Source organism: Triturus cristatus, chromosome 1_1 (genome assembly GCF_964204655.1).
Source record: "Triturus cristatus chromosome 1_1, aTriCri1.1, whole genome shotgun sequence".
NCBI lineage: Eukaryota > Metazoa > Chordata > Amphibia > Caudata > Salamandridae > Triturus > Triturus cristatus.
Genome location: NC_140579.1, coordinates 13,266,764 through 13,282,027, shown reverse-complemented (window position 1 = coordinate 13,282,027; position 15,264 = coordinate 13,266,764). Strand labels below are relative to the sequence as shown.

The following is a 15,264-nucleotide window of genomic DNA, read 5'->3' as shown; positions in this document are numbered from 1 at the left end:
AAAGCAAAAAACGTTTTTTGGAGAGAGGGTATACTGAAAAAAACATAGATACAGTCATAAATAAAACCAGAACCTTATCCAGAGATGAACTTCTGACCAAACCCCCGCGCAGAAATAGGACACCAGATCATAGAGAAAAAACAACACTGGACAATAGTAGCCCTAGACTAATCCTGACATACACCAAACAAAAGGATAGTTTAAGTAAAATCATTAACAGCAATTGGCACATGCTAATTAGTGATCCTACATTGGGCCTAGTTTTAGCTGCACGACCCACGATAACTTACAGAAAAGCTCCATCTACAAGTGATTTTTTGGTCAGTAGTAGTCCTGAACTAACTAAAGATCGGGGGTGGTTGTCAGCAAGAAAAGGTTTTATGAAATGTGCAACATGTAAAGCTTGCAAGCATGGAATCAGTAAAACCACACTCCAGGCAGCTTTTGACAGTAAACCCACCACAATAGGTAAAGCGATCACTTGCAAATCAGACTATGCTATCTACATTTTGGAGTGTCCGTGTGGGCTGCAGTATGTGGGGAGCACTAAACTGCAAGTCCACAAGCGGATCCTCCAACACCTGTGAGCTATTCTAAATAAAGATATAAATTATCCTGTAGCTCGCCACTTCAATGAGGTGCACAAGAACGATGCATCTCAAATGAAATATTTTGTCATAGACACCATTCCACCTCTGAGAAGAGGTGGTGATAGGGAGGCCCTATTACGTAAATTGGAGACAAAATATATTTTGGAAATGGATAGCAAAAGCCCACAAGGGCTAAATACTACGGAAGATCTGTATACATGGCTGGATTAAATTGAGCATCACAAGGATAACATCAATACTGATATTTTAATCTTTCAGTAGTTTTCAGCATAAATTTACAGTATCCCCTGGCTATAATTCAATTCTGTAATGTAAAACTACGAGTTGACCCCTCACTTTTCTTAGTCTACGAATCACTTTCCCTTTTAACTAACTTGTAATAAAAATGACATAACAATGAGATAAGGTATAGCACACGAGGGTGAGCACTTAAATATAATCAGCAAGCATAGGTGATCAACAGACCAACATTAGCATAACATACAGGTCTATTGGCGACATTATTCCAGATATATATTTTTTTATTCCGGGAAACAGAGTAACTTGCATAATCTAACATAAGATATATAGTAGATGCAATCCACACAAACAAGACAATCTTTAGTTTTTTGCATTATGCATGAATTAATGTGTGTATATATAAATATATATATATATAAAAAAAAGGATTGTATCTGCGATCTATTAGTATGATTTGTTAGTACTTAGCACAATTGAATGACAAACAATGTGCATATTCGAATACTTTTACTCTTGTTTGCCGCAAGTTATTAGGCTTTTATGCATTTTTCAAAAAAGGTATTTAAATTAGTTTTAATGGATTTTTTTATCAAACGCATTCTTTGCACATCTAGCCTTTTGCACAGTGACCAATGTTTACATATGTATTAACATAAATAGCTGCTAAATGTCGTTTTCAATATGAATGTCTGTTGTCTATGTTCATTGCACTAGCACTTTAAAATTGGGGAAGTGTTGTCAGCGCGTCATGTGATCAAGGTCTTGTGGGACCGAAACGCGTCATGGCGGCACAGAGCATCAAATAAATCAATTTGCACCTGTCTGTTCCTGTTTTCGGATTCGTGTCTTACTGGAATCCATCTGGAAAAAAGGTTCAATGGAATATATATATATATATATATATATATATATATATATATATATATATATATATATATATATATATATATATGATTTTTTTTTTGCCCCTTTGTCTTTACATTGTCAAAACAGCAAATATTAGAAAAAGGCGCTTTAATGTATTCACGAACTACATTAATGACTCCTGCTTGATAAATAAACAGAGACTGAAAAACCATGTTGAAGAGACAGTTGTCCGGGAAACCATTGGGTAAGGGTTTCCTGCTATAAGTGGTTGGCTTAGAGGTATTGGCAGTGGACTTCTAGGTGCTATATTAAGGCCTATTCTGATTATTGGCTTTTGTGAGATTTGTTTGTTTGCAAATGTGAAGGGATTTAGACTGCTGAAAACAAAGAAGACACCAGAAAACAGAGATGAGTGGGCATCGCAAGATGTATAAGTTGAGAGTTGGGGACCTCCAAGCCCAAACAGCAATAGATAACAATAGTTTGCAATGCAATAGGTCTCGCACTTGCGAGAGTTTGAGCCACTGGCATTGTAAATGACCATGCCTTTTATTTTTGTGTTTTAAAAACCTGCAAGCAGTGCATAAACATGCACTTTGTTCTTAGAGTCGTTGCTTATGAGAAGCAAGGCTAGCAGTAACTGCGCCTCTTTTACAGCCAGCCATGCTTCTCGTAAGCAAGGCCTATAAGTACAAAGTGGGAGATCTATTCCATTGCAAAAGCTTGAATAATAAACTTATTGTGCAAATGTTGACTGGTGAATACATTACGTGGTATGTCTCAGGTCCTGCTGTCCTTTGTGCTATCAGCACAGAGGAGTAATGACTTATGATTTTAATACTGTAACTTACTGTTATATGGTGTGTACACAATATGGAATGCCTAGATTGTGTATCAACCTTAAGTGCCACCAAGAAGAACGAATATTTTAACCAATATTGGATTGAATAAGTAATACTTTGACAGATGATTTATTGATATTTATGGTATTTGTATATGGTTTTGTGAGCTACTAAGTACCTCTCAATGGCTTGTTTTATCAATTGTATAATCATCAGGATCTATGCATTGTATTATTGTTTTGTGACTTTTATGGTCTATGACGAATGTAAGGGCCCGATTCCCAGAACTAACTTAAGACAAAATCCTAAATTTACTACCATTTTCGTATTCACAGAAGGCACTTACTCATTTCGGTATTCACAGAAGTTAGGAGTCCTAACTTTAGGACTCCTAAATGCCTTCTGTGAATACCGAAAGTCTAAAAATTAGTATTTTTCTCAATTTAGGAGTCCTAAAGTTAGGACTCCTAACTTTACTACTACTAAACTGAGAAAAATCCTAATTTTAAGGATTTCGGCATTCACAGAAGGTATTTAGGAGTCCTAAAGTTAGGAGTGATTACTTTACTACTACTAAACTGAGAAAAATCCTAATTTTAAGACTTTCGGTATTCACAGAAAGCATTTAGGAGTCTTAAAGTTAGGAGTCCTAACTATACTACTAGTAAACTGAGAAAAATCCTAATTTTAAGGCTTTCGGCATTCACAGAAGGCATTTAGGAGTCCTAAAGTTAGGACTCCTAACTTCTGTGAATACAGACATGAGTTAGTGCCTTCTGGGAATACCAAAATGGTAGTAAGTTTAGGATTTTGTCTTAAGTTAGTTCTGTGAATCGGGCCCAAAGTATTTAAATCTAAGATTTTTGCACATCAGTGATTTGGGCACTACAAATAACCCACTCCTTTGCAGTACTAGAACAGAGTCATATTGCAGTCAAAGTCTATAAACATGGTGCACAGACATATTATCGAGTTTTTAATACCCACCTACATTAATTAATATCGAGTTTTAAATATCGTAGGGGCAAAATATCGACATCCAGAATATCGACAACCAGAATATCGACCTGAAGGAAAGAAATATCATTTTTGTTAATAATATCGAAGTTAGTAATATCGATAGCAAAAATATCAATGTTAATAATATCGATGTTTATCTTAGTGTTATGTATTTTAGTATGTATTTTATATGATGTGTTCTATATTTGTTAAGTATTGTACTGTTTTTTTAAATAAATGTATAAAATTCTTAGAAGTTAGTCTTTTTTTTAAAGTAAATTATGCGTTAAAGTACCGTAGCGGGTTATGGGTTTATAGGGGAATAGGGTGGGAAGTAATTTAATTGTAGTAAAATAAATAATAATTTTAAGGAATTATTAAATTATTTGTAATTAAATATTGCGTTTTAGTTCTGTAGCGGGTTGTGGGGTTATAGAGAAATAGGGTGAGAAGTAATTTAATTGTAATTAAGTAAATATTCTTTTTTTATTTCCATTGATAATTAATTTATTGTTAATTATTTTTTAATTGGTAATTATTTTTTAATTAATTGATTAATTGATAATTATATTAATTGTATTAATTTAATATTGGAGCGGGTTGTGGATTTAGAGAGTAATAGGGTGGGAAGTAATTTAATTGTAATTATCCCTTTTTATTTTTGGGTAATGATAATTAATTTATTGTTAATTATTAATTGGCAATTACTTTGTATTAATTATTATTTATTGGTATTGATAAATAATTTATTGTAAATTAATTATTAATTGGTAATTAATTTGTATTTATTGGTATTGATAATTAATTTATTGCGAATTAATTATTAATTAGTAATTAATTTTTATTAATTGATTAATTGATAATTAAGTTAATTGTGTGAAATTTAATGCAGAGTGGGTTGTGTGTTTATTAGGGAATAGGATGGGGAGTAATTTAATGTTATTAAAGTAATTATTAATTTTAATTTATTGGTACCTTTAATTTATTGTAAAATTTATTACTAAATCATTAATTACAAAAATTACTTAATTGATAAGTATGTTATTTTTAACACCTAGGCTTTCCCTACTGTTGCACTCACTGGAGTGGGAATAGTAATTTTTACCCCTACGCTATCCAACACTTTCCCTACTGTTGCACTCTCTGGAGTGGGGATTGGAATTATTACCCCTACGCTATCCAACACTTTCCCTAGTGTTGCACTCTGTGGAGTAAGTATATATATTATTTTATATATATGTATATGTTTAATTTATTTTAACATTATGGTGCCGATTCCGAACCTGTAAAAAAAAAAATTCTGTACGACTCGTATCCGTATTTTTTTCCGTACGAATCGTACAAGTCACGTCCGAACCGTGAAGTACGATTCGTACGGGAAAAAGTACATATGGATCGGCCCGATCCGTACGAATCGTAGCGGGAAAAGTTGTACGAGACGTACCCGGACACTTTTCCGTACGATTCGTAAAAATACAGTCCGAGCGTACAAGTACGATCCGGACCGGCTATCCGATTTACGAATCGTACGGAAAACGTCCCGTACACGGGAAATGACTCTACCCAAGTTTGTATGACTCGTAGCCCGGGAAAAGTTGGTCCTGGTGTACGAGTCTTACAGGCCCCCCCGCGTAAAAACCTACGAATCTGATCCGAACAGCCTGTACGTGACGTCCGTACGTATGTAAGCAGCGTTTTACGGCCCAGCAAGTACGATTCGTCCCTACGGCACTCCGTACGGCTCTTTTTTACGGGAGCCAATAACAGCCATAAAAGCGGAGTCCCCAGGGGTACGAGTCGTACAGGCCCCCCCACCGCGTATGTACGCACCGTACCCCCCCGTATGTACGCACCGTACCCCCCGTATGTACGCACCGTACCCCCCCCGTATGTACGCACTGTACCCCCCTCTGTATGTACGCACCGTATAATAAGGGGCCATATTTGAAAGGACAGGAAAAGTCACGCAGGGTGGCTTTTCCTGTCCTTGTAAATATGGAGCAGGAAAATACACCACCAGTACGTCACAAAAAGTGGCGTACTGATGGCGCAGGGGGCTTGTAAATCTGCCCCTATATGTCTGTGATAAGCTCTCTTTATCTGTGCATTTCTCTATAAACTTTAAATAAAAAGTTTGGAAACAAAAAATCTGAGCAGAATGACCATATATACTATAAAGTAGGATGATATGAGGATGTCAATGGCAATATCACAAAGCTGCAGGTATCCCCAAATATGTGTAGAGTGGAAAAGCAGACATCTGGTAGGCATTTAAGTTATTCTGGTATGATACAGTGACATCTTGGAGGGTATGCATATCTGAGAAGAGGATGCAGTAGTTGAGGGCATGGGAGTCCTTACTGACTAGGACAACTCATCAATGTCAAAGGCTCCACAGAAAAGGGGAGAGTAACTTGAGTACTATGTCCAGTGGACAAGAGGGAAGAGGATTGGATATAATGCCGACCAAGTCTCCCTAAACACTGACAGATGAAAATCTCTTGAAGTGCCTTGTGAGTTTAAAAAAAAAAAAAGACTTTGATCAATCACTGGCAGATGGGCACCATCAGCTAAAAGAAGAGCTAACCAAAGATTTTTCTTATTAAAAATTACATTCAGAATGTTGATTAGAAGAGATGCATCTAATGGCCAGATGAGAGGAAGCGCCCACAACCTCTATCGTAGCCTTGGAGGAGAAAACAAAGGCACTCAAAGACAAGTGTGAGGACCTAAAGAACAGATCCAGAAAAGACAATATGAAGATTCAAAATTTAAATAAATATAAGAAAGGAGAGGATATTAACACATATCCTAATAGTGCTTTTCATGGTATAATGGAAGAAGGCATGGTTTGAAGCCGAAATGGGGAAGCAAAAAGGGTTGGAAAAGGGATCCTAAGTTCCAAAATAATGAGGAACGTTGTTGTCAAAATGTCATACCTAACAGTTATTGAACCATATCAGCATTAAAAAAACCATATCTCCTATAAAGAAGTTTTTGCCTTGAGAAAGCTTCAGGTCTCTGCACCGCAAAGGGTGTAAGACGTGTTGGCTGCAACACAATTTACCCTTCAAAGCCTAAAAGGGAAGAACAAAGAAAGGATCTTACTCACCCGACCATCCCTCTCTTCAAAAGTATGTGAATTTGTTTAACTCGAGCACAAAAATAGTACACACAAAGTTTACCAGAATTTAAATATTGAGGCTGCAATTAACTGCAGATAAACATTAGGGAAACGCCTAAGAAAGCAATGTATAACGACAATAATGAAGTGAAAATTGCCCCAAAAGAGATTCAGATGCTATTGATAGTGTTTTATTGCATTCCTTGGAAATATTGTTTTCATTGCTAGGTGTCAAGAGTACCAAATGGGTCTAGGATGAGAATATGCAAAAATTCAATTCACCAGCATAAAGTACAGGCACAAAACTCCTAGAAATTCAGATTTTGCTAAGGTAGGTATGCAACACATCAACTAGGATTTGCCTTAAACTAGTTGCTCTGTGCTAAGTGCAATATTTATCTCATCTGATAAATAGAAATACTGTGGAATATGTTTCTGCTCGGGTACGATAGGTAGCATTAACATGGGGCATAACAACCAAATGTAGTGTGTGCAAGTGTTTCCCGGGAATTTTCCACTGGTAAACATCCACAGTGTTGCAGGAATTCTTCTCAGGAACAGAACTATACTTGGGACCATAGAACATTAGTAGATAGGGACTGAGTCACCATACCACCTCAGTACCATGAGTCGGAGTCCAACTAGCTATAGTGTCTCACTTGCCCTCCATACCATACCAGAGAGACACGTGAATTGACGCCCCAGAACACAACATTCCCGACCCTCTCAGGGATCGTACCTATATAACCAAGCTCACATGTTCATAAACAACAGCTGCATTTCTGCATTATGTCTCGGTGCTAGTGCTTGGCCAGAACAGAATAACAAGGGACATTGTTATTTGATCGTGTGTGCGGTTTTCAGGCTAAATCCTGGGAAGGAACAGAACGAGAAAACAATTGCAGGTTCTGTGTGAAGGTAGAATGTGGCACAAAAGCAAACGAGTTTATATAGTAAAGTGTGCAAAGCAAATGCGGTCTGTGTCATGAACAGTTAGGTTAACGTAGGAAAACTACAATGGGCCATACAGGAAACACATGACAGCAGGTTTTATCTGCCGAAATTTATCAGGGTTGCGTTTCTATCACGAAACGTATCATTTCAATATGAGCGATAACATGAGTTACCACACATATTAGTATTTATCAGCCAATCTATCGCAAGGGCCTAAAATGTGTAAAGACCTTTAAATGCACTAAATGAAATTACCTAAAATATTTTTGCAACAATGGAGGGAGCGCATCTATCCTTTTTACCCAGTCCACTATCCGCAGTACAATCAACTGGTTGAGGAATGGCACCTTCGTTTTAGGAATCTCAGGAGGGTATTGTCCAGCGCAACCACAGAAAGAGCTAAGCTTCTGTCTGTTTGAAACAACTAAAACGTAAGGCAGTCCGCGAGACACATAATCTTGGGGCATATAGACTGATTGTGTATCCAGCCAATGAGGCCCTGTCAGTGCAGCCAGTAAGAGCAGGGAGACTGCAGAGTTGGACTGCAATACAGCAGGAGGAAAGACCCCTGAATTATGAACCTAAGAACCTCCACCAGGTAAAGCCTTACTTCACAGCTGTGCCTTTCAGAAGGTACCATGGTGCTGACAGGAGAGACGGTGTGGCTTCTGCTGGACCTCTAGCTGTGCCTTTCAGAAGGTACCATGGTGCTGACAGCAGAGAGGGTGTAGCTAATGCTGGACCTCTAGCTGTGCCTTTCAGAAGGTACCATGGTGCTGACAGCAGAGAGGGTGTAGCTTCTGCTGGACCTCTAGCTGTGCCTTTCAGAAGGTACCATGGTGCTGACAGCAGAGACGGTGTAGCTTCCGCTGGACCTCTAGCTGTGCCTTTCAGAAGGTACCATGGTGCTGACAGCAGAGAGGGTGTAGCTAATGCTGGACCTCTAGCTGTGCCTTTCAGAAGGTACCATGGTGCTGACAGCAGAGAGGGTGTAGCTAATGCTGGACCTCTAGCTGTGCCTTTCAGAAGGTACCATGGTGCTGACAGCAGAGAGGGTGTAGCTAATGCTGGACCTCTAGCTGTGCCTTTCAGAAGGTACCATGGTGCTGACAGCAGAGAGGGTGTAGCTAATGCTGGACCTCTAGCTGTGCCTTTCAGAAGGTACCATGGTGCTGACAGCAGAGATGATGTAGCTTCTGCTGGACCTCTAGCTGTGCCTTTCAGAAGGTACCATGGTGCTGACAGCAGAGAGGGTGTAGCTAATGCTGGACCTCTTTGAATGATGTCCAGATCATCTTGAAGAGGTTCCCTGGAGTTTATATTGGCAATGAATGCCTGTACCTGAATTCATAGAAATTCTGCTGGGTCCTTTTGGTCTCGTCTGACTCCAGTTGATACATAGAGATGCTTGATGTGTTGTGGCACTAGGGTCTAATCACCCGCTGTATAGGGGCAGCCCGTCACATGTACAACAAAGCTGTGCATCATTAGACACCCAGCTGGATCATGAGATGGTGGGGAGAGAGGGTGTATACCTGGCAATTCACCAGAGATCTGTGAGGGAGGAGAGACTGCTGTGACCCTTAACCTTTGTTCTGAGATTAAGTCTGCATCATCTCTTGTGGTTCTGGGAACACTACAGGTTTTGGATCAATGTTTCCTGCTACACTAGTAGGGTCTCTCGGACGGTGGCAGCCATCTTGGAGGGACGGACTGGTTAGCAGTCTAGTTGGGCGGTAGCCTGCCTTCTTTAGGAGCGCTGGCGTGACCACGCCGCTGGCGCGCCTAAGGCATGCCCGTCTGCACCCGTCCGCGCCCGGGTCGCGCTCAGCGCCCTAACCCCTTGCCAGTTGATATCAGGTATTCCTAGAAAATACCACTACACCAGGGAAGCATTAATGGAGTTAAATGCTGGGGGAAGGCATGCCGCCTGAGAGCGCTTGTGGGCTGAGGCTAGAAATAGTCTTCCCCAAGGATCCTGCCCCACCTGTAGAACGCCGCTTCCCAAATTGTTTTCTGAACCCATTAGAGCCTTGATGGAGGGTGGACGCTTGGCCAGAGGCTCTACTGAGAAGTTTAGTTGCATTCTTATAAATGCCTGATCTCTGGTGAAACATAGCACGGAATGTGCTAACTTATTGATTGACCAAGGCATTAAGATCGCTTTTATAACAGAAACCTGGACGGATGAGGCGTCCGGGCCTGATCTAGTTAAAGCTACTCCCCCCGGTTTTCATTGCGAGGTGCTCAATAGGCCAGATACTAGATGGCTTACGCAGGCATGCAACGACCTTGCACCTCCTAAATTGGTCGTACCCAAAAGAATGGTTCCCTCTGCCCCTTGGTATTCGAAAGAATTAAAACTGCAAAAATGCATATGCAAGAGTGTGGAGCGGAACTGGAGGAAGGGCTATCTGGATAAGGAAAAGACGATATATCAAGCAAGCATGGTTACATACAAACAAATGTTACAGAAGTTCTATGCAGCTCAAATAGAGGCGGCTAAAAATTCTGCCAAAGAGCTCTCTCACACAATTACCAATCTGTCCTCTGTTAGATCCGCCCACGTCCAGTCTAGCACAGAGCTCTGTGAACAGATTGCGTTATTTTTCCAAACTAAAGTCAACAATATCTTCACCAGCCTTTGCGATTCGATTAGGAGTGGTCGGGAGACTGAGTTGGAAGTAGGAGACTTGGTCAAGCCGGCTGGAACCCTAGAGTCTTTCAGGTCTCTCACCCTGCAGGACACATCGGAATTACTAGCTAACGCTAACTCCGGGTCTCCATTAGATCCCTGCCCTTTGAAAATCATTACATTGGCCCCGGTCCCAATAGCCTGCTATCTTACCTCTATTTTTAATAAGATGTTCGAAGGAGGTCAATTTCCAAAAATATGGAAGGAGGCCTCCATTCTTCCGCTACTAAAAAAACCCAGTCTAGACCCTCTGGATCCGAACAATTTCCGGCCCATTTCCCGTCTGCCTCTTCCAGCGAACCTAGTTGAAAAGGCAATGAATAAACAACTTAGTGCCTTTTTGAAGAACACCCTTTTGCTGGACTCTTCCCAGTACGGATTCAGGGAAGGACACAGTACGGAATCCGCACTGATCAATGCCATGGAGGATATTAGGTCGGCAGTGGATCAGGGAGGCAGAGCTGCTCTGATCCTTCTGGACCTATCGGCCGCGTTCGATACGGTCCATCACGGACTGTTGATGGATCGTTTAAGGAAAGGTGGGATTCGGCGAAAAGCATGGGATCTGCTTAACTCTTTCCTCTTGGACCGTAGCCATATAGTGGCCTTGGGAAACTTTTCCTCTCAACCCTTCTCTTTACCCTGTGGGGTTCCGCAGGGGTCCTCATTGAGCCCCACCCTGTTTAAAGTTTGTGTTACTTCCCTTGCTCCTATGATTAGACGCTATGGGTTCAGTGTCACATCGTGCGCGGATGACACGCAAATCGTAGTGTCCCTACTTCCAGGTCTGGAAAAGGGGGTGGATGTCAACTTTCAGTCTTGCATGTTGGAAGTGGGGCACTGGATGGCTAGTAACTGTCTCAGGCTGAACTCTAATAAAACCGAGGTCATGTTGTTTGAGAACAGCCCTAATTTCTGGACGCCCTTATGGTGGCCGCCGGCTCTGGGGTCCTCCCCATCCCGGTTGATAAGGTAAAAAATCTCGGGATGGTGGTGGATGCCAAACTTTCCATGGCCGCACAGGTTAAAGCGGTAGCCTCCAAAACAGGGTACATGCTGAGAATTCTGAAAAAAATCCTGATTCTGCTTCCACTTGAATGCCGTAAAACGGTGGTTACGGCCCTGGTATTATCCAGATTAGATTTTTGCAACAGTTTGTACCTTAATATACAGGAAAATCTGTTACAAAGATTGCAGTTGTTGCAAAATGCTGCTGCTAGACTTTTAACAGGCATCCCCAAATTTGCTCCTATTTCTAAGGCTATTCGAGACCTGCACTGGCTTCCAGTTAAAAACAGAGTCCAGTTTAAAGCACTGTGCCTGGTTTTTAAAGCCTTACACGAGGAAGGCTCTGATTTTTTAATAAAACAATTTAAATGGTACTCCCCTCCGCGTCGGCTCCGATCATCTGATGCAAAATTGATCACTGTCCCCTTGATAAAAAAGGCCCGCTGGGGCAGGCGCAGTTTTTCCTTTGGTGCGGCCAAGCTATGGAATAGACTGCCTTTTCACCTGCGATGCATCAATAGCTTGCTGTGTTTTAGAAAATCGCTGAAGACCTGGCTGTTCGTGAATTAAGTTGTCTTTGCCTGACCGGTCAAGGGAGGAGTTGGATAAGCGCTAGGACACCTATTTGGTAATCGCGCGCTTTACAAATCGCCATAACATAACACTAAGTAATAGAGAAAACACAAGGAGATGATGGAACGGAGCGCTGAAACTTTTCAGACACACACCCCAGTCACAGATCTTGGTTGAATCCATCATCAATCCTTAGCTCACATCACCACCCCAGTTCAGACCCAGCTATATGCAAATCAGTCTTGACTCTGTGCTACATGGGACCAGTCCAGCCCAAACTGCCAAGCCAGGTCTTCCCTGAACCGGAAACAAGCATCCTGGGACCGGTTTCTAGGTAACACACCTCATCAACCAGGCTAGCTTGAATCCAGTGGCAAAGTGAGCAAGGGACCCACATCTGGGCATACCCTGCCAATTTAGGGCGAACAAAGCAAACACAAAGAGATGATGGACAGAGCGCTGAAACTTTTCAACCACTCACCTCCAGTCACAGATCTGGGTTGAATCCATCATCATTCTTTAGCTCACTTCGCCAACTCAGTTCAGATCCAGCTATATGTAAATCAGTCTTAAACTTGTTCTGCATTCTGTCCATCAATTGTTGTTTTTGCTTTTGTCACCCCAAGTGGGACGGGTATGCCCAGACATGAGTCCCGTGCTCTCTGTGCCACTGGAGTCAAGCTAGCCTGGCTGATGAGGGGTGAAATCGGTTCTAGGATGCTTGTTTCCTGTGGCATGAAGAGCATGGGACCCACATCTTGGCATACACGTCCCACTCGGGGTGACAAATGCAAAAAGAACAATTGATGGACAGAATGTAGAGCAATGTCATACATTCACCCCAGTACAGAGATCTGGATCTAAATCCATCGTTTTTGATTCTCAGGCCATTCCAGTTTGAACCCAGCCATATGCAAATCAGACTTGACTCTGCTCCCTTATTGGAACAGTCCACCCGGAACTGCCAGGCCTGCTCCTCCCTGGACTGGAAACAAGCATCCTAGGACCGCTTTCGGGGTTTCACCCCTCATCAGCCAAACTAGCTTGACTCCAGGGGCATGGAGAGCACAGGACCCACGTCTGGGCACAAATATTAATATCCTTTCCAGAGAGCACCATATGTACAATTGTGCCTCAAGTCTATCCTCTGGTGTGCCATTTTGCTTTGCTCAGTTGCTGAGAACCTCAGTATAAACTGTCCAGTCCTAAGTGGATGGTTTTCTTCAACGCCCACTTCTGTGTGATTTGTGATGTGCCTTGCATGTTATAAATGCCTTTACAGAAGCTCGGCTTCTCGAGGTGATGGTCAGACTGTACTGAGCTACAGGTGTTTCTCTGGCTCAGTGACACTTGACAACTTCCGAACCTATTGACCTGCAGAGTGTCTTCCAGTATCTGTGTGGTGCAGGTTTACGCAAGTGAATGATCAGAAGTGTGAACGCTGCTGCAGACATGTTTGGATGCGTGCCTGTGTACTTGTCAAGGTGTAGGCCTGACTTGTCATGTTATATGGTATCTCCTGAATGACACAGTGGTACACAATATGGTGCTGTCTTTCATTTAGATCTGCATGGCTGTATAGGTGCTAGAAGGAGGGGTGCTGGGGTGCTGCAGTACCCCAAAAATAAGCATGTTGGAGTGCAGAAGGTGAATGACCACTAAAGATGCCATTAACTTAATTTTCATCTTGACACATGTGTAGTGTATTCAAAGACAGGGGTCAAATGTCAGGTTATGTCTTCTGACAAATTACTGCTTATTCTTTTAACATGCAGATTGGTGTTATTTTTTTTACTGCAAAGTTAGAACATTTTCTAAGGTGAACTGTCTAACATTCTTGCCAAGGTACTGAGGGAGAAAGGAAAGGCTGTAGAACGTCAGTTTTGTTTCTAGTATACAATCAGATTTAAATATCTGTAAATGAACAGTATAAAGATTTCAAAATATATCAGCAGTTACGAAAGCACAAATGTAATTCTGTAATTTTTTTAATTAACTGTGATGAAAGCAAAGATATTAATAGCATAATAACAAAGTATGGCACTTATTGATGGGCAGATGACAAATATTTTCTGAAATACATTTCACACAGTTTCGTTTGTGCGCTATGGTTTATCAGTAAAAATGCATGTCAGTGCAAATTCTGTGGTCATTTCAATAAAAAAATCTGCTGTCTATTAAAGTGATAGATTTGTGACAGTATACTGCAAAAGTCACCACCTGCTACATACCACACCCATATCACTCTCCTGCAGCATGGGCGTGGCTCATTTGCTATTCTTAGTTGGTGTGACGTATTTTCACAATCTCTCGGACTTCGGTGGTGTAGTTTGGATGGCAGCACCCCCCCTCTGAACATTGTTCCAACACCACTGTATGTCTGCATTGAAATCACCAAGACGAGAGTTCATGCTTCAATGTGTAACTTTCAAACACCTTTGATGGAAATCCATGCCAGAAAGGCCAAAAATCAGGTAAAGATTTGAAGCAGCACAATGGTCTAACCTAAATATTTCACAATACTTGGTACTTACGTTGTTCATTGAAGAGATAAATAATCCATGAAACCAAAAGAATGGCAAGTCCAGTAAAGGAGGCTGAGATGAGAAGACGACTTAAAATACATGAAGATATTCTTTGGAAGAAAGCATCTGGAAAAAAAACAAAGTAGACGCCCCAATAACATCATCAGAACATGCTCAGAGGACAGATAGTGCTAATATTTTATTGGTCTCCAACAACAGAGGGCAAAATAAGAAAATAAAGTATCACTTGTGACTCCCTCTCAGAAATCCAACGAGGCTGCGGAAACATCTTATCTAACATGGAAGTGGAAATCATAGAACCTTGTTGGATCTTATATTCAATGCAACGCATCTTTCCTAGTTCATGGTCCTTGCTGCTCAGCCCGTGTGGATGTTGTAGAATGCTGGTATGTGTGGTGAGGTCACAGAGTGTTGGGATGTGTGGTGAGGTCACAGAGTGCTGGTATGTGTGGTGAGGTCACAGAGTGCTGGTATGTGTGGTGAGGTCACAGAGTGTTGGGATGTGTGGTGAGGTCACAGAGTGTTGGGATGTGTGGTGAGGTCACAGAGTGTTGGGATGTGTGGTGAGGTCATAGAGTGTTGGGATGTGTGGTGAGGTCACAGAGTGTTGGGATGTGTGGTGAGGTCATAGAGTGTTGGGATGTGTGGTGAGGTCACAGAGTGCTGGTATGTGTGGTGAGGTCACAGAGTGTTGGGATGTGTGGTGACGTCACAGAGTGTTGGGATGTGTGGTGAGGTCACAGAGTGTTGGGATGTGTGGTGACGTCACAGAGTGTTGGGATGTGTGGTGACGTCACAGAGTGTT

General features: G+C 41.5%; 1 protein-coding gene across 1 annotated transcript in view; it reads right to left on the bottom strand.

Moving 5' to 3' along the window:
- The window catches only part of LOC146869129 (butyrophilin subfamily 1 member A1-like), an 862,288-nt gene that overhangs the window by 176,986 nt on the left and 670,038 nt on the right, over positions 1-15,264 (bottom strand). Inside the window, exon 5 of the mRNA XM_085627799.1 lies at positions 14,448-14,564. Within this exon, the coding sequence (XP_085483925.1) occupies positions 14,448-14,564 (117 nt within the window). The remainder of the gene's footprint in view (positions 1-14,447; positions 14,565-15,264) is intronic.